Genomic DNA, 20,665 nt, shown 5'->3' with positions numbered 1-20,665 from the left:
GGGTGTGTGTGTGTGTTCATAGGGTGTCTCTCATGCACACCCTGCCATACACCATGCACGTATACCCCCCTACACACTGCTGTACATGCAGACCCCCACACACACACAACCCAGCCATGCTCCCGTGACACAGTCCCCCACAAACCCCACACACATCCATATGCTCCCACACCCCCTACACCAGGGGTGGGTAATTATTTCAGGCAGAGGACCGCTTACTGAGTTTTGGCAACCCATCGACGGCCGCATGACAGGCAGCCAGGGGTAGATAAATATTGATTTTCTAAATTTTCAAGGGGACCCGCAGGCCAGATAGAATGGCCTGGCGGACCACATCTGGCCACATTTTGCCCACCCCTGCCCTATACCCATCCATACACACACCCACGCCCTCCCCCACACACCCACAGCCCCCGACAAATCTATATCCACTGCCCACAATATACAGAAGTAAGACTTCATTTTAAGCTATTGTACAATCACCTCTACATACACTCACAAACGCATGTAAACTAGGACAAAAGTATTTTTAATATCAAATCAATGAATGTTGTAGATGATCACTTTTTAGAATATAATTTGGTATTTTCTGGTTCTGAGATGGCAAAACCCCTTGCTGAAAGGAGTATTTCTGGGGGACAAGGGGAGGGACTTCTGATGGCAAAGATCAGGGGTTGGGGGCAGGATTTCCAGGCCCAGGGGGCGGAGCAACTTCAAGGGGTGGAGGTACCCATGTGACCGTCAACAGCTTGCCAAAACTCGGTAAGTGGCCCTCTGCCCAAAATAATTGCCTGACCCCGGGCTAAAGAGTCAGTGTCATAGACGTAACTTGTGGGTTGACAGAAATATTGAGGAGGGAAGGCGAATGAACTTGGACATTGCTAAAGGTTTGCTTAATGTTTTCCAGCATTCAATGTTTACTGCTATTCACAAGCATTATTCTCTAGAAGACTGGAAATTGTTTGCAGCCAATCACCCAGAATGCCTTGAGGTATGCTTGTATAATGTTAATTATTACAATTAATGACTTCTTTCTAAATGGAACCTATACTGTGGTTTCTTGGGAAAGTGTTTTGAAGTGGCTCTTCCAGGAATAAAGATTTTTTTTTTGGCTAATCTTAAATGCATTCTGCTAAGTGGCTTGTGCTGATTAAAGAGAGCATTGTTATGAAGTATGCTGCAATAGTACATATATTAAGATTTAGAGGGTAACATTTATATCTCCCTATAATGGAAAGGGAGATGAAGAACAAAAGGAAAAGTTCTTACGAACATGCAATGTCCCAGAATAGCCTTCCTGATGTGTTGGCATGGGTGTGGAGGAGAGAAAGGAAGTGAGGGGAGCCTAAGGAAGAAATGATGGTGGAGAAGTCCAAGGTCCTAGGTAGGACTTCTGTTTCTAGGTGTCATGGAGGAAGAGATCCCATTATGAAGGGAGAGGTCACTTACTAAATTTGGATCTGAATCCAGGCTGAGATTTTGCACGTCTGCAAAGCTTATAGGCCTCTAGGCCTGCTGCTGTGGGCCACACTATAATCCTCGGTCAGAGGAGGCTTCGGGCACTGTTATTCCTACACTGTCTTCATTATTCTGCATTACATCAAACTATAAAGCTAATTTTCCACTCATCTAATTTCCAAACTTTGTTTGGGGGCCTGTAGTGTTACAACTGAACACCAAAACATCCATTGTGCAGTCAGCCGCATGTTGCTGCTCATTGTTACATGGTGTATGCTTCAAAAAAAAAAGATCACTGGCTACTTTAAATCTTCACCATTCACTTCTCTACTTCCATTCGTTTTGAATTATAATCAACAAATTGCAGTTCACAGTCCAGTAACCTGGTTAGCAACATAATTTAAAATGCTTTCTTGTTAGACTGTATTTTTAGTTGTGTAAATAAAAAGTATACAGTTCATTTTATTTATTATTACTTGTAAACAATCTAACAGCTTTTATGTAAATTTGATTACAATATACCAGTACTGAATAGTATGTTATTTAAAGTTTATATACAGTATCGGTGAACAGGTGATTTTTTTGGAAGTTACTGATCCAAAAACTGCCCCTTTGTCACCACATGGGGTTTAGTCCCAGTTTGTGAAGCAATTCAGTGTTCCACTATTTTTGCTTTTCCTCTTGTCATTTTGCTGTGAGAATTGACTCTGTGCTACCCTAGAGGGTTACCCGGACAGGGTTATTCCTTCATGGAAATCAATACCATACTATTGTTCTTTATTCTTGGGAGACTGCACAGGGTGTTTCATTACCTGTGCCTCATTTTGAAATCATATTTTGATTATTATTGATGAGGGGACTGTCTGAAGGCCAGTTTACCAGTTAGTCTCAGCAGCATTTTTGTAAGCCATATTAAGCCCAGAGAAATATCTTTTATCTGAATACCTTGGGGCTTAGCCAGTGGTTAGGTAGGTAGACACAAAAAACACATTTTACAATCTGTAACCATTGAAATAGGGGCCTTAATCATTAGATGCTGATTTGCTCTGTGACCTTGGATGCCCACAGAGGGTCCATGACCAACAGCTGTGGAAGCTATTTTCTGTTGGACTGAACACATAATAAGGACAGATGAGGGAGGCATGCACATGCTTGTTCACTGTGGTAGACTAAGGAAAGATTAATGAACTGACAGACCTGAACCTTACTCTGAGTCTCCCCCAGTTTTTTGCAACACTCTTTTCCCCAGAAAGGCACAAGCAAGTGAAGGAACCTGTGTTTTTCATAATCTGGGCAACGTACAGCTTTTATCCATCACTTTGTTCCCCATAAAGTCCACTTATTCACTAAAGTACTTTACAATTAATTTAAGGAGAGTTTATATTTAAATGGTGCTTATACCAACACTGCTGTACTGAAGAGTCTAAACAAAAGGCAGGCAACTGATTGCTTTGTCTAGATGCAGTATTTGTTGCTTTAGGGTGTTATATGGGAGGAATAGAAACAGATTCATGAGCTAGGTATGTGCTTGTGACTGTCTGTAAAAGCTACTGATCTTTTGTCTTCTCTCTGCCTCTGCAGCATGTAGCCGTGAGTTCAGGCAGTGGACAGTCTGACTTGGAGAGATTGACAAGTATCATAGAGGCCATTCCACTGATCACATACATTTGCCTGGATGTGGCCAATGGCTATTCGGAGCACTTTGTGGAATTTGTGAAAAATGTCCGTGCCAAGTTTCCAAGTCACACCATTATGGTAGGTGGGTAGACCAGGGATGCTGAGATCATCACCAGAATATGCCAAACTGGTACTTGTGGGCATACATTTCTACATTATCTAAGTTGTTCCCCCCTGCCCCCAAGAATCAGATTACCTATATACTTTAATGTGCTCCAGCTGAAGGACTAACCCTAAGTTGCTGCCTTTGTGGTTGTAAAGTTATGTTTCTACACGTGAACAAAGGCTATGCTGTTTTCCTGAGCTCCAGGACACAGGAAGTAAGCCCTGTTCAATACACCCTTCATCTCAGCAGGGCATTAGCTATGAAGCCAAGTGAGGGAAGCTTAATAATACATCAACATTGTCATGACTGATCATTTTAGTAAAAAGTATTCAACATTTCCTCTGGAATTGTAGCTAGAGTCTGAGGTCACGGGCAGAATTTGGACTGAGTTTATCTCCAGCTTCCATCTTTCTTCCCACACCCACCCTGACCTCTCTTTATGGGTTGTGTTGGCTCATCTTCTATTTCCATGTGGCTAAGCATTTGCCCGTGATTTGTGCAGACCTGGCTGGTTGGATGCTGCTGATTTCTCCTTTGTGTTTCCAGTTGCTTAGTCACGTTAAAGTTTAGCTAAACATAGATTACATTTTTATCTGATATTATGGGACTGGGAAAGCCAGGGCTGCAGTTGCTATAGGAATGTCATGCAGTTTTGAATGGGAGGATGCTTCAAATTGAGAAATCAGGGTGTTAGCCCAGTCCTCAAAGTCCTTAGTGGGAGGGCTTTACCCATACAGTGTGCTTGTCTCTCTCGACTCCACCTATGCCATGCTTTGTCTGTCTTTTATGCACTAAGAAGTAGGTATCTGTGGAGAAAACCATGCTGCATCAATGTGTACAGACTCTGCATTGCATCCTTGCAGTAAACCACACCAGTTCTGCTGTCAAGAGACCTGTTTGGCTGAGGAGGGGCTGAGTTTGTGCCTTCCAAAGCAGTAAACTTATTAGAATGAGTAGTAGACTCATACCAAAGCTATTGGCCTTTCTTCAGACCAGCTTGGAAGAAACCAGTTGCATAGGCCATTCCTTCATGTCACTACACAGCTGGGGAGAATGGGCATAAACATCCAATCCCCATTTGAGGTAGAATGGAGTTGAGCATTTGTGTAGCACTGAGGAACCCATGGGGCTAACGTGCAGTGGAAAATGGGGCTGGAGGGGGAGGAGAGCAGGAAAGGAAGTGATTCAGCTTTCTTCCCTGCTGAGAACTGCTGTGTTGTGAATGGGAGATAGTTCTGGATTGTGCCCATAGGTGCATGGGCAACCCTTAGAACAGGTCTGGGACTACAGGCCCAGAGAAAAGGCATATCTGAGACCTCTTTACACATGCAAAGCTCTCAGTGGCTTGGCCAGGATGTGCAGAGAGGGTGGATTTGGCTCTTGAAATTTTGAATGAATACGTTTTAATTTCCAGCAAACAGCAAGGAAGCATCTCAACGTTATTATTATCATCACCATTCCAGTGGCATCCCCAGCTGAGATCCTTGGTATAGGGTAGTGTACAAGTACGTAAGTACAAGTACAGCCTGTCCTCTGAAACAGATGATGATCTAAATAGATGAGGAGCAGAGAAACAGAAAGATGAAATGACTTGTGGTAATACAGAAATTCTGAGAGAGAGCCAGGAAGTGAAACCAGATCTCCCGAGTCTCCGTCTCGGTGCTTCAGCACAGCCATCCTGTCTGTTCAGTGTACCTGTCTTCTCACCTGTTTTCTTGCCCTCTGCAGTTTTTCTGCCTCTGTTATTTAAAATGCTTATTGTGAGACCTATTGCAGTAACAGCACTACCTAATGACACATGTACAATCCTGGCTTTCTATCTCCAATTGCAAGTAGCTTATCTGAGAGCAGCTGCTCTCCTTACCTGCTTCACAGAGATGTATTTCTAATCCTAAATGCCTGCTAATTCAGGAAGATTCTAAATCTGTATATTCCTAACCACTTAATGCCTGTACAACCCTTGCAGCTTGTGTTTGAGCTACAGACAGCTCCCTTGCATCCTTAAAGAAGTTACTTCATATACTGAACCAAAATGACTTGTTGAAGTTGTCCTTGCCAAGAACAGGCCTTCTAATCTAACCTTTGCAATTCGTGGTAAAGCATGGCCTGCTAGTGCCTGTTCTTGGACTGCTGTTGTGTCTCTGCACTATTTCTTTCAGCTTTCTCTGTGCAGTTATAGACTTGAAATGAAAGCTCTAGCAGTTGAAATACTAAGTATAAAAATAAAAGAGCTTTCTCATAGCAGAAAGTGATCTTCAGGACCTTGCAGGCTGCAATGCTTGTTCTCCTCAGGGTGACCCTTCATTCCACAGTCAGCTGCAGTGCGGTACAAAATTGTAACCCAATCCAGGGTCTCGGGGAATATTTACTCCCATGGGTCATACAACGGGTTCAGCTCCAAATTAGGGAGGTGTTGTGCAAGGCAACTCCTACTCACACAGCACACACCACAGTGCTACTTAGTGGCTGTTGCCATATCTGCAGATGGAAGGATGGTTTAGTGTTTAAGAAGGCTTGGCTGTTTCATAACTAATTTGGCTTGCTTGCTTCTTATTCCTAGCTCTGATATAGGCCTTTTCATTCCTGCAATCTTAGAACATGCTTATTAAGGGGTTAAGAATCATTTTTATCCCCATTTTGCAGGCAGGGAAAACAGAGGCAGAGAGGTGTTATAGTTATCAAGCAATGCAAGGACAGATTTGGAAATAAAACCCAGGTCTACCAGAGCACTGGCCTGGGACCCAGTACAGTAGGCCACGCATTGCCCCTCAGAAATTGAATATTGATATAGTATTTTGTTCTTCAACTGCATTTACATCAGGGTGCCAAGGCCTGTTCCTCCTAAAAACTCTGATTGGCTGCACTGGTGCAGGATCAGCTCCTCTGAGAGAAATCTAGTTCATATTCATTAGTTGACTTTTGAAGGCTAGGGCAGTCATTGATTTTATTAGGCTATTTCACAATATATGTTTAGAGAAGAAAATTTTTACTGATGTGCATCCTTAATTTCCCTTGTTAAAATTTTCTTCCAAAATTCCTCAGCATACTGCATTGCACTGCTCAACATAGTTCCTCTCCATCCTTGGTATTCGCACCATGGCTAGATGATATCTCCCCTTACTTGCTGACTGCATTTGGAGATTGAATTGTCCACAAAGGTGGAATTTCTCTTAGGATCTGCTCAGCATATGATGGCTATCAGGATAGTTGCACTGGATATGGCTCAAGTGGTTTCTGGCTGATCTTGTACACGGGGAAACTGTGGTGAGCTGACATTTGTGCTAGATTAGAAGCGAAAAATGTGAAGAGAAAGGAGGTGGCATCTTCTAGAAACCCCCTCCCAGCTTGATTAATTGTAATTTGTCAGCACTCTTGTAGCGAGCTTTCAGACAGCCTGATTGTCCCCCTAAGTCCATGTGAACTAATATTTCTAGTCAGATTTTATGAGAGAGTATCAGTTCTTTACTAAAACTCAGCTGTGTTACCTCTGCTGTGCTCACTACTTTTGCAGGTTATACAAAGACAAGTAATTTTTATAAGCCATCTTGGAAAGATTCCAGCTTGGGTTTAGTGGGCTTTAGACTAGGTCCTATTTGCCCTGCCTTACAGATCTACTGAATGTATTCTGGCATCAAAAAGCGTCAAACCGCATACCAAGTATTACACTGCACACCTGGCAATCTGCTTTAGGGATGCATCTTGTAAGTGCTACACTTCCGTCTGCCTCAGTAAGACCCATATAACATCCAGCACAGCAAGAGGCTTCACGACGGGAAAGAAGCAGAACTTTACTCAAAATGCTAAACCAATTTGAAATCCTTTCTTTGCTGCCAGTCTTTTACTATTGTTGTTATTACTTTTTTAAAAAAATCAACATCATGCAGTTTTGAGAAAAGGTTAATGATCCAGTTTTATACACCGCAGTCTGCTGCGTACTTCATTACTGGTTTAAGTGCCTCAACTGGTGCCTTGCCAGCCTCTCATTTTATTAAAAGGGAACTACAGCACATTGTGAAAAAGTAAATGAAGAATTTCGAGCCAAAATCAGTAAATCACCCAGCCATCTTTGGGCAACTCCTATTGAGTTCAGCAGGGGTTTTGCTTGAATAAGGACTAAGTAAATACTGAATAAAGCTTTTAGGATTTTTCCACCTGCTCTGCCCATATTGATGCTGTCACAAACAACTGCGCAGTATTGAAGAATCCTCATTCAAAGTGAGCAAAGGGGATTACTTAATTTCACAAAGCATCATGTAAATCCCTCCGAGTGTGAATAACCCATCTGGGTGCAACTGCAAGGAATAATGCAGGCGTTTTGCCTTGTGGAGTATGCTTGTAGTTTCCAGGCATGCAGACATGTACATCCATTCTCATTCTGCTATAACAAACAATGTGAAGGGTTTGCCTTTTATAAGTAAATAAACACTGGCAGGATGCAGGGTTTCATCTAGTTTGGGGGGACCGGGAGGAACATTTCTGGCCAGTATGCCACAAAGTAAGCCCTGTCCCCTCCCTAAGTGCCATTCCAGTCAATCCCCTTCCCATTCCTGATCCTTTGCTCTACTCTCTTCTCTGTTCCTAATCCATTGCTCTCCTCCCTGCCTTGTCTGCACTGTTCTCCCTGCCAGATCTGTCATGTACCAGACAAAGTGGCTGTGCATGTCATTTGTGGCACACGTTATCAATCAATCTAATCATATGCTATCGGGTGGTAACTGTCCTGTTGCCCCAGGTAGAATTATTGCTTACCAAAGTTACCTCAAAGGACCCACCAGGGTATTCTTTGTTCTTTCCCAGAATTGGTAATTGTCAGAAATTTGGGGAAAATTAGGTCTTGAAAAACAAATCAGCGGGTTTTGGTCCTGTCTGCTTGTTCATTGACTCTTGTTAGAAATGCAGATATTTTCAGTGTCAGTCAGCTATAAGCAGTAATATTTGCTATGGCAAAACACTGTTTGGCAATAAACCAAAGTAGGCAGAAGTGTTTACTCAACACTAGCACTGATGAAATGGTCCTGAGATTGCTTGTGAAATGGTTGGACCACTGATTGGTATAGACCACTGCAGAAATATTCACAAACTACATGACTGCTGGGACAAGTGCTGTAAACAGCCATTCTCTAGGCCACACCATGCTAAAGTTAGACTTCAAATCATCTTTTAACTGTAGCCTCTTTACCTGCAGTTCTCTGTGTGCGCTATACTGCATAGAAGTATGAAGCAATTTTAATTGTGCTTTACCAGAAGAGATCAAGACTGCCACGTAGGAAAGAGTCTCTGTGCAGGCATTGATTATCAAAGGGAAAAGGAAGCATTCTTTGCTTCCACTGTTCTTTACTTAGCAAACGCTTTCTTGTATAATTTGGGGGAAGGGAACCCACTAAAAGATGGGCTTGAGCTGCAGATACCCCGCACCAAAAGCCTAAATCTTTCATGCTTCAGGTTTTGGTTCAGCCAACTGTTGAACAAGAAGACAGCAACAAAATTGTAGTCTAGGCCTGGTGTAGATTCTGAACATGCCCTAAGATTCCTTTGAAACTTGGATGTACACAATGCATTTTAGTGGACATTTTAGTAATATTTTAATGGAAATGCTGTTCCTTTAGAGGTGAAATTAAATGTTAAATGCTTCCTGATATTTACCTCCTAGTATGAGAGAAGCAAAAACCTAATAGTGTTATCATTATTCTCCACCACACTTGGTTTTAAGAATTCCCACTTACGTCATATTGTTTCCTCTGTCTCAGGCAGGTAATGTGGTGACAGGAGAGATGGTGGAAGAACTTATTCTTTCTGGAGCAGACATTATTAAAGTTGGTATTGGGCCCGGTAAGTCAAACCCTGGGTGAAAAGCAGAGAAAGTGGGTGAGAAAAATGCATACAGAGAAATCAGTGTTTCTATTTTTACTACAGCCACAGCCACTTACCTGCCACATGCTGAAAGGCATTCACGTTATGAGAGTGATTATATTTGACAGATTGGTGCTAGGATGCACACACTGTTCATTTCAAAGTATTATTCTGAGACCAAGATCTATACATGATGGGAAATGCTGTGGTTCAGGACAGCCTGAGTCATTCCAGTTAAGTCTCAAATGGATGTCATTAAGGTGTAGGCAGGCATTTCTTTTGCGTGACAAATAGCATTGTGCAAATCACTAAATGCTGTATCAATAACTGTATGGAGACTAGATTGCCACCTGATGTGACTTCTCAAACTGCTTTGAGATCTGTGGGTGGAAAAAACACTAAAGAAATTCAGAGGCTGAAACATGGGAACACAGGACTAGAAGGGACCTCATGGGTCATTGAGACCAATCCCTTGTGTTCTCAGGCTCCCGTGAACCAAAGGAATCTCCTAAATTGTCACTTTGAACCCTTACTCCTGACTTCAAGGAGCAGTATGTGAGACACGAAGAACACTATAATGTGCCACTAGTAGGTTGATAAGGAGATGTATAAATCAAAGAAATAAATAAATGGTAAACACTAGGAAGATGAGGGCACTACCAGTGCCTTGTCACTGCAACAGGAAGGAACATGGTTAGTTAATACACGATGCTCAAAAGATCCAAGGAAAAGGACCTTTCCACATACTACAGAAGAGGCAAATATTCCAGTCCCCCTAATATGACCTGCAATGATCACTATGACCCTGAGTGAAAGCAAGAGTATCTAGCCAGGAACCTCTAGGTTTCCATTTACTGCCTGGACTACTGTTCTTAATTCCTCATGGGAAGGCTACTTTTAACTCTTGTCATGAGCTGCATGAACAGATAACTAGAACACAAGTGATGCAGTAAAGGTTGCAATTGAGTCCAGGAACATAGGACACAGGAAGTTGTGCCCAGGCTGTGAAATGCCAGCAGAGATATTGAGGTATAACTGCCACAGTACAAGTGAAATGTAATGGTAACAGTGTCCACCACAAAAGATCAAACCTTGATGTTCTTACTCAGGCCAGGGCCTTCCTGATTAAAGGATAATGTAGTAATTCATTATAAAGCTGGAGACAGTGAAGGCTATTTTAAAATTATTTTTCTACCTACTTTTCATAAATCCTGTCAGTGTTTAAGTATTTTTACTTAATTGAAAGATCAGCAGAAATTGCCACTGTACTAATTTTCCTGTCTATACTGACTGGGGCTCTAGGATTTGGATAGCTGTGCATGACCTAGACCCTTTTTGACAACTATAAAATTCTCCCTGTTGTCATGAGGAGCTGCACTGCTCGCATCCTAAATGACACCAGATTGTCAAGAAGGCAGCTTTGTGTTTGAGGCTTACTTAATTTTTAAAAAATACATATTAAAAACACTTCAATAGAGTTGTCAGAGAGAAAAGCTGGTATTAGCTGTTTTAATGATCTCTCTTTTTATTCATTAGAGGTTGTGTTTAGAGTCTCTTACCTTTTGTAGGGCTCAGTTTTCTTCAGATTTTCTTACTTTATTTTTCAAATGTTGGTTGCTCATTTTCTTCTGTCCTCTGCCATTTTAATCAACCAGATGTTGCTGCTGTGGCTACCAGAGCTAGTCAAAGGTGACTTATTCTTCTCACTGTAGAACATGTTGTCAAAATGAAAAAAAGCTTAGCTTTTGTCTAATTTTCTATTTTTCTTATGAATTAGAATATTAAAATATTTCTGTCAAAGTATTTTGAAAATATTGTTGCAATGCCTTATGGAAGTTGTAGTCTCTTACCTCTGTTCCCATCTACAGAGTTCTCTCTCATGATGCATCACAGACCCTCCACCTTGAGAGGGCAAACAGTGCATGATGGAAGTCCCTTGCCAGGATGCATCATGGGAGATGTAGCCCAACCAGGGAGCCCCAGCTACAGAGGAGAATGCGGGGACATTAAGACACCTTCTGGGGTGCACATGCAGGTATCACAGCAACGGTTCAAGATCAAGAGTATTTCAGTTTTTAGACATTCTGGTTTTGGATGGAAAAAACTCTAAATTTCCCATGAAAAGCAGGCACTTTTAGGGAAAACACTAATTTAATTGAAAACCAAATTTTTCAAATGGGGTAGAAGAAGGAAAAAAAATCAGCAGAAAGTTTTCTACCAGCCATACTGGCTACCCTCTTTATGAGCTTCTTTTCTTTTCCTCCAGGTTCTGTATGCACTACCAGGATTAAGACAGGTGTGGGCTACCCTCAGCTGAGCGCTGTGATCGAGTGTGCAGACTCAGCCCATGGCCTGAAGGGGCATATCATTTCAGTAAGTGAGCGTGGTCCATGATAAGCCACCTGCTCTGCAAATCATGGTAGGGCTGCAGAGTCTCCTGCCCAGCTTCTTAGAATTAAGGACTACTCTCTCTCCCCTTTGGTGATTGCTGCTCTGCAGCTGTTGAGATCTTCACAGGTGTAGGTGGCACCCAGCTTCTGTTGCCCTTCACTACTGACTTGACTCCTGTTTGTGCCTTTAAAGCATTCTCTAAATGGGAAATAATCACCCGTAAGTTAACAGAATTAGGATCATTTTAGTATTTTTTTTGAGGTGAGCAGCAGCTCCCATGGAAAGGTGATGCCTCAAAGTAGGTGAGAAAAAAAGGTAGTTGTTTCCAGTGAGCAGGACCAGGGGAGGTCAGCACAGCTGGAGATTACTTGTGGGAATCCTGAGGTAGATTGGTAGCTGCGTCCTTGTTAGGAGTATACTTACTGCAGGCTCAACTCGAACATTGCACCCTCCGGGGGCTCCCATCGCACCAAGATGGAGTGAAGTGAGTGAGGTGTTCACTGCAAAGCATGGTATGGCCTTTGAGCTGCTGCAAGTTGAAAGAGCTCTCTGGTATTTATGGCTTGAGTCTGAGGAATAAGAATGCCTCCTCTTGTATTGGGGCCATGGCTGGAAGTCACGTGCTAAATTTTAGGCGTATTGCAAGGTTGACTCCACTAGAAGGATCCCTTCTGAGGGTATTCATGCAGCACAGGAGCAAGGGGAAAGGATAATAGAAAATAAAGACAAAAGGGGTCAAAATGTTCTGGTAGTATTTATGTAATGGACCAGGGGAACCAAGAATGCATTCAAATCAACTCTCTCTCCTCATTATTTGTCCCCATGCATTCTTCTCCGTTCCCCTACTCTTCTATGTGGGCTTGACAGCAGTAAACACGCACCAGACTAAAAACAACCCATCATTTTGTGACTTACGGAGTTCTAAAAAAGGTGCTGATGGTAACAGCGGACAAGAAAACCATATGTCTGCATTTCAGTATAAAAAGCTCGGTCATTATTAAGTAGTCTTGGGAAGCAGTAATTGCCACCACAGCAATGCTGACAAGACCTTCCTAGTTTTGCAGTCAGTGGTTTTCAGCCTTTTTTCATGAGTGGACCCCTAAACAAATTTGAAAGGGGGTGTGGACTCCTTTGAATTGTAAGTGTGGGTATTCACATTTTCTATTAACATCACTGTAGATTTTTTTTTTTTTTAATATAGAGGAGCCATAGATCCACACTTGCAAATTCCCTGAAGTTTGGGAGTTCTTGGATCTGGTGTTTTGATTTGGGACCAGATCAAGTATTTTTCCAGGGCCTCAGCTGTAATTTTTTTAATAAACTGTATGTAAATGTATTATAAATGTTATAAACTACTTCACTGCTGCTCACTATCATCTTGGAAAATAAGCAAAAAACAGGAATCTGGAATCCCTCTTTCAGTCTGAGAATGTCTCTCCCCCAAATTGTTGGAAAAAATACATGGGGATTTACTTCCATGACTATGCAAAAGAGAGAGGTCCTTTTGCATCTAGATTGTTAGATGCATTTGGGAGGATAACAAGAAGGGTTTGGAGGCCTGACATTTCCCTTCTCTTCCCCTTCCCCTGTTCTGATTGTACAGACGTTAAAGAACAGTTAAGGTCAGAAAGACGATTGGGTCAAATGTCTCGTTCATATGCCCCAGCAGCCCCAGTTTAATGAGACTCTGGGGTTCCATATTTAATCTCTTCTGTCGATCTCATGCTCACAGATGCTGTAAGTCAGTGGTTTTCAACCTTATTTCATAAACAGGAAACAATTTTTAAAGGGGATGTGGACTCCTTTGAATCTTTTGATTGATCATTGTCCTCTTTCATAGACTCCTGAGACATAGTCTGTGGACCCCAAGTGGTCTGCGCACCACAGGTTGAAAACCACTGCTCTGAGTCAGTAAAAATGTAACTTCTCCCTTTCCCCAAGTCCTGGTACTGCACACTCTGATCAGGACTTGAATATTCTAGCTGCATCCTGACTTTTAGGTCATTACTGATGATAAAGGATCTACAAGCTGAATTTAGCAGGCAGTTTTGTTGATGATGCACCTTTTTAGCCATTTTCTAATCTTGCCTATGCTTTTGTACCACACTGGTCACTTTGGTGGTATCTGATTGAGCAGTCTGCAAAAATCCAGTGGGTGAAAAGGACGGTTTTTTCTTTGGTTCTTTCTCTCCTGTCCACAAGAAAGCAGAGAGGTTTTTACTGTATTTTAAGTTATGGCAGAGCGTTGGGTTGTTTTTTCATCCTGCAGGATCACTCTAACCTCCTAACTTCCCATTGAGGAAAGTTTTAACGCCCTGGATGGGCAGCTGAAAGAGCTCTGTCTTCTACTCCCTTGCATCACCCCCTTGCTGCTAATAGTTTCATTGTCCCTCAAGGTAAATCCTGATCACAGGAAGACAAAATGGGGGGTCCTTAAGATAGCTCGGGATACCCACTGAAAGCTTTGAAAATCAGGATCTGCCATGAGATGCTGTGTGGTGCCACTCGGTCCTGCCTGCTTTGGGGGCCAGAGCAGCCCTGTCATAATTTAGACACCCCCGAGGCCTGTCTAAGATAGCAGCCTCCCTGAGTTCCTCATAGCCTGCGTGCTGCTGCCCACTGCTGACAAACCCTCCAAGTCAGGGCTTTAGAAAGCAGCCTTATTCATATCTGTCTACTACAGCACCTGAGCCAGGGGAATCTCCTCCATCCCAACTGGAGATTCTTTATACCGTTCCAGGGCTTTTACCCAGCATAAGGGTTTGGAGTAAAGGTGCACATCTCATCTCTTGTGAGACCTCGTGATTGATCCCTAGTATGCTACTGGGCCTTGGTTTAGTGACTAGAAGAGCAGGCTGTGGCTCTCACAACCCAAGAAGCTCTGCAGATGAATTACCACATTCTGAACCACCCTCTGTTCTGTTTTGGTTTTTTTCCAGCTAGTGTCTCTTGCCCCACGCAGTCAGGAGGGGACAAAATCCATGGACTTCCAAACCTGCAGCTGGTAGGAAGGAGTGTAGATATAGGAAACAGTGGTTTCAGCAGTTGTTCTATTGATATTCAGTATCAACAAGAAATGAAGATGAATTCCAAAACTATACACCACATTCAGAACCTATGTGCAGACACCCTTGACAGTTGCCAAGGCTGTGATACTGGCTAGTGTGTTGGCGTGTTTTCCTGCATCTACCAACAACACTTCTGCCTCACTTTGGCTTATCCTTTATGAGTTGGTCTTCATCTGGCTTAAGCATTGGTAGAGCTGGGACTGGTGCTGTTTGCAAATTAAGTAAAGGGAATCTTACTCAAAGAATGGAATGGAAAGTAGCTGATCGTATGACAGTGATGGGTTCCCTCTTTGAGCTATATTCAGAACAGAGTAGACTTGAGCTCATTCTTTTGAACTGTATTAGTGCAGTGCAAACTTGAGTGAACTTGTTTACGTCAGTAAAGTGAGCACATCTGACTCACGGGGCAGATATGTTGTATAAGAAGGTGCCAATTTCTACTCGGACATACTAGGCCAGATCCATTTCTAGTAATCTCTCATCAGTGGTACATCAGAGTTGAAGTAACTTTTCTGTCTGAGTTATTTTTCTGACTCTAACACAAACTTGAAGGGATCAAAGCTCATCTTTGAAATGAATCTTTCATAATTCACTTGAAAGATGGGAGGAAACAATGTCAAAAATATATACTTTTACTGGCCCCTGCTGTTTTGTCTGAGAGCCAGCTGTCTTGTTTTTCACTTTCCCTGCTGCATTAACACGTTGGGCTTTTGAAAGTATAAAAATAAACTGCAGTAAGGAGGCTGTTCAGCAGGCAAGTTCACCCCAAGAGGCTTTTTCTTGAGAGAAACTTTGTTTCTTATAGTTCACTGCCTAGAGTGGAATGAAATGCCATAAGCTAAGGTATACCATAAGCTAATGTTTACTGATACGTTTATCGTCTCACAGTGCCCCATTATATACCAGAACCGTTTGCCTGCTGGAGCCCTCCCGTACTATGTAAGAAAGATGACAGGGGAGGTCTTCACTCCCCCTCTGCTTTTACCTCCACCAGACTGGTTTTGATTTAAATCAAAACAATTTTAAATCTCTGGTCAGGAAGCCTTGATTTAATCATTGTTTCTACAAAAAGTACATTCTTGTTGTTTGATATCCTTTATTCATTTAACTTCTTGAAACTTTGCACTTTTAGAGAAAGGCAAGGGCTTGACTGTGTGTACACAAACTTGCAGAGAAACAATAGGGCTGAAAGGTGGGTAATCAGGTCTGTTATCTCTCATCTCCACCTACTGCTGTTAACAAGGATGTTATCTCTGAAGACAACAAACTCCCTATGCCTGAAGAAGGGCGTTTGTGCCTGAAAGCTTGCAGAGAACAACTTTTCCAACTATCTAGTTGTTCTAATAAAGATATCACATCTCCCCAAAGAACTGTGTCTGCCTGTGATCTCTGGAGACACAAATCCACAGTTTGAGAACTGAAACTAAGCATCACAGAGATGCTCAATGGAGTCCATTAGACTGGGCACTGAGTCCCATTGGGTAGAGTGGTTTTCTTTAACCTTTACTAAACTATAGAGGAGCCTCTGGGAACCCCATAAAATTGGACCAGTCCGTGGCCTGTTGTGACCTATTTATAACACTTCTAAAAAGGTTGCATGAATACATTGTCTCAAATAGTATATAATTAAAAGTTATAATCCCTACTCCATGGTGATATCTTTGAGCTTTAACATATCTTAAATGAAAACTATCTTTTATAAGTTTATTTTTTAAAAGTGTCTTAAAAATAAAAAATATGATTTTTATTCACCCTGACCTCCACACAGCTCAGAGATGAAATTCAGAATTTTGCCCAAACTGCATACCATCTCTGTGTGCTAATTATATCTGTGCAATATACATATTCTTCGCATAGTAGAATACTTACATTTTTGTTGGTACCAGAGCTAAGGCTTGTGTACCATGTATTACTTAGGTTTACTGGCATATCTTCTTATAAGATCCAGCCTCCAGTTGCCTATAACTTTGTCAGACTTCAACCATTCTGAATAAAATTGTCCACTCCCTGAAGCTGAAGCTTTTTGGTTTGGGTTTTTTGTTGTTGTTGAACATTTCAGTCAATCTGGTTAAGGTGCATGAGGCTAGGAAAAATATTTTGTTCGGTTTTGTCCTTGTTAAAAATGGTATTAACTTTATTTATTAATGTATTCATTTTTAAACTCCAGCAGACTCATGCTGTGGAATAGAGGTTTGACTTTGGCAGGGAGTTGTTCTTTGTTTAAGGATGTCCTTACTATCTGCTGCCCCCCAAAAATCTGCCCAGATTTGGCTAAATTATAATTTCCATGTGGACTGAGGATGCCCTTAGCCCAGGGCTGAGGAGGATTTTCCTTATAATTCTGGAGTGCTGTAGACCACCCCAAGTCTGGATCCTGGACTGAGCCTCAGCTCTGAGAGCAGGGAGCCTGACCTCTTCTCCTGGTCCCTGACAGCCTAAAGGGGGGCATCTGTATGGTTTAATTACAGCTGGGAGGAGAATGAGACTAGGGAGAACAGACTAGGAAAAAAGAATGAGAGAGGTGGGGAGACTGGGACCTGCAGCTGAGGGGGAGGGGAAACTGGGTCTGGGAGCTGGGGTAGAGAAGCCTGGGACTGGTCGGGCAAAGAGGTTGGGAGCCAGGAAGGGGAATGAGGACATCTGTGGGGGGGAAACTAAGATATGAGCAAATGGGGAGGCTGAGACTGGGTGTGTCTACATGTGCACTTTAATGTGCATTAGCTTATTTTAATGCATATTAAAGCATCACAAAAACCATGCTCTTTAGCTAATGTGCATTTTTCTAGTACCTCACAGTGGAAGTTCGGGCAGCCCTTGCCATTTGCAGGGGATATGTTCGTGTATCCCCCATGAATAGCAAAATCTGCTGGTGGCCAGGGTTGGGGGGCATGGCTCCAGCGACGGGAGCGCAGCGGCAGCAAGCGTGGAGCTCCTGAGGAGCACCTGTAAGTGTATAAAATGCATTTAAAATGTGGGTTTGGCATTTGTGAATATTTGAAACCGTGAATGCCGAACCTGCAAACAGTGAGAGTTTCCTGTACTAGGTTTAATACACATTACCTAAAGCACATTAATGAATGTGTAGATGTACCCACTGAGATTTAATGGGAGGTGAAGGGGAGGGGACACCTGTACGGTTAGGAGCAAGAGTGGATGGGGAGAACCAGGTGGGCATCAATGTGATGGAATTTCTGGTTTTTAGATTGGCTTTATTTTAAAGGAAATAACATACAAATAATGATGTCAGGACATCAAAAAAGTTATCCAGCCAGACACGCTTGTGTTAGGACATGCTGCAGTGCCTTAACTTGGTTCCACTGTGCATATGCCTTAGAGTGTATACTTCAATTACAAAATTTGTGTACCTTTTTCACAAAGACCCCCTCTGTCTGATTCAGGGCACAGGATGGCATGGTGGTGGGGATGAATAAGTATTAAATAGTGAAGTATTCTTAGGAGGAGCCTCGCTTCATTTGCTGCAGAAGTTAGAAGGTGTGCAGTGAGAGGCAAGGGAAGACAGAAAAAAAAAAGGAACATTCTCATGATGAAGGCAGTTGAATGGTGCTGCTAGACGATACCTACCTGATATGGTGCAGGACACTTAAAGGAAATGTTTCACTGGGATCTCTGGGGGTGTTCTGGTGTTTTGGTACCTGACTTGAGACCCTGGGTTATGATTTAGGGAGCACCCTGAGCTGCACCTGAAGTCAGCAGAAACTGTGCTTGGACCATATAAAAGGCCATAAACTGCTAGATACTAGCAAAAATCTGGTCCTGAGCATCTCAGATTGGGCATCCAAAATGGGCAAATGCATCTGACATTAATTTTTATATGGCTAAATTCCCATCTGTAAAATAGGACTAATACCACCCTTTCAACTCTCATGGATACCGTGAAATATATTTTCTAATGTTTTTGAAGTGCTCATATACTACACTTACAACACCAAAGAAAAACTCATGAGGAAATTTATAACCGACTCCACAGGGCATGGTCTTAATAGTGTGAAGTAAGAGACATAATGGACAAACACTGAACAACCAGGAAAAAAGAAAATATTGCAGAGCTGCTCATTAAGTGAATGCTGTCCACCTCTGAGACAGGGGTCCTTTGGAAAAAGTAGTCTGTGGACAGGTAACTAAAGAATGCTGTATTAGCCTACAATAGCTACAGTAGGCTTAGCAGGATTTGATTTTTATCAGTAAACGTTGATAAACATAAGTATCACCTCACCCTCACAGACCAACAAAAATATTTCTGTTGTTAATAATCAACATTTATAGGGGACATAAAAATGACAGCTAATGGAGTGTGTGACACCAGGGGGAGTGGTCCTATAGAATGGCTGACTGTACTTGGGACTACAACCCCCAGGAACTCCAGGGGACAGAGAACAAAGGAAGAGGAAATGTGACAAAGTGGAGGAGGGAAGCTACAAGTAAGCAGAGCCAGGACTGATGGCAGCTCTGCTGTTCGGCTGACAGCAGTCCTACGGTAGTTGCATTTGTCATGAATAAATTGTCTTTCCCCCCACAGCCCTAATTTTGTGTAATCCTGAAAATTTTAATTGAAAAAAGTGAAGTAAATGCTAAAAAAAATAAACATTGGTATTATTCACTGAAATAAAAATTGAATTCTGCCAAGCCTACTATTGTAATGCATATGGACCAAGGGGCTGAACTGGAGTTGTATGGGCACCCTTAATCATGGTACTTTTTATGTTTGAATGCTTGCCTTTGCAGTAATATTGTCTAATGTCTTTTGGTGTGTTTATATTTTATGTTCCTCCACAGTGTATCTAGCATTATCATACCTCCCTCTGACTCAGCTTCCCTTTCTGTGAAATGAGGATTATGAATCTTACCCCCTTCCTTTCCAAGAATATGATGAATCGGTTTCACTTAATAGAAGAGCTATGAAACTATACAGGTCATCTGCAGCTTATCAGATAGACAAGGATTTCCAGTAGTACATTTCCCCTCTGCCTTTCAGTGTACAATAAACTGTTGAAAATCATATTTAAAATGTCAGTGGTATTTCTTGGGCAGAGGATGAACTGAATGTTCTGAGAGGTTTTCCTTTTCTTATTTCTGTGATTCTGGCAGTGTACGTTTCTTCTTGAAACAGGAGTATAAGTAGCAGAATATGTAGCAGAGGAAATAAGGATTTTTAAAAAAGGAACCATAAAGAATCTGGGACCCTGAAAAATCAGTTAACCTGTGGCATCTTAACTGTACACAGAGCTCCCTTATTTCCACTACTTCCCTTATGCCATGCTGGTTGTAACTTTTGAACCTTTTGGGCTAGTTCTTAGGAGTTTACCATTTTATTCCAAATTTGTATTCTGCAAAGTGTTTGCCCTGTGTGGTTATCCTTGAGGCCAACAGCAAATACGAGTTCTCTGCTGCTCACTGATGTCTATGTTGTTTTCCTTTCTGTAGGATGGAGGCTGCAGCTGTCCAGGAGATGTCGCTAAAGCATTTGGTAAGTATGGTCTGTGGTCAGGTTTTGAGGAATTGAGTCATTCCTGATATAACTCCACTGCTGTCAGAGGTGTTGCCAAATCTGACAGAGGTAGCACTTTGCTGTGTTTTGTTTTTTGAATTTGCCATGCACCTGGCATCATCAGAGTGTAAGGACCTTCCGTTCTGCCTACCTGCTTACTGTTCTGAGTGGGCAAAGGGAATCGGTGGCCCTATGTGTGTCCAATAAGACTGTGATCATAAACATAGCTAGTGCCCTGGAAAAGTTGTTGGTGTGTCAGTTGCTTAGCTGAAGAGCTAGGATATTATGTGTACCAGGACTCAGAAATCATAAAGAAGTAGGGCTGGAAGGGATCTCCAGTGGTCATATAGTCCAACCCCCTGCCTGAGACAGGATTGTCCCTATCCAAGCCATCCTATACAAATTCATAAGCTAACCTCTTAGTAAAACTGCTGTCAACCCTGAAACAGCAAGATGTAACAGCCTAGCCTAACCCTGCCATGCCACAGGTAAAGCAGGGGGACTATAGCAACCAAAATCCTCCTTGTGTAAAAGGTTTAATACATGCTTAAAAGATCCCAGATGGAGAGCCATGGGTGACTGGTGCCTCCTGAGTCGGGGGGGGGGGGG

The 20,665-nt window shown here is 42.3% G+C and overlaps 1 protein-coding gene across 3 annotated transcripts in view; it reads left to right on the top strand.

The window, feature by feature from the left end:
• The window catches only part of GMPR (guanosine monophosphate reductase), a 55,150-nt gene that overhangs the window by 14,963 nt on the left and 19,522 nt on the right, over positions 1-20,665 (top strand). For all 3 annotated transcript variants that reach the window (XM_019522971.1, XM_019522981.1, XM_019522988.1), the window contains 5 exons: positions 908-991; positions 3,040-3,213; positions 8,989-9,070; positions 11,358-11,464; positions 19,993-20,035. In XM_019522971.1, coding sequence (XP_019378516.1) covers positions 908-991; positions 3,040-3,213; positions 8,989-9,070; positions 11,358-11,464; positions 19,993-20,035 — 490 coding nt within the window. The remainder of the gene's footprint in view (positions 1-907; positions 992-3,039; positions 3,214-8,988; positions 9,071-11,357; positions 11,465-19,992; positions 20,036-20,665) is intronic.

This window comes from Gavialis gangeticus, unplaced genomic scaffold, assembly GCF_001723915.1.
Source record: "Gavialis gangeticus isolate Ggan-Ray unplaced genomic scaffold, GavGan_comp1, whole genome shotgun sequence".
Classification (NCBI taxonomy): Eukaryota; Metazoa; Chordata; order Crocodylia; family Gavialidae; genus Gavialis; species Gavialis gangeticus.
The sequence above is the reverse complement of the archived record's forward strand: the minus strand, read 5'-3'. Positions and strand labels throughout refer to the sequence as shown.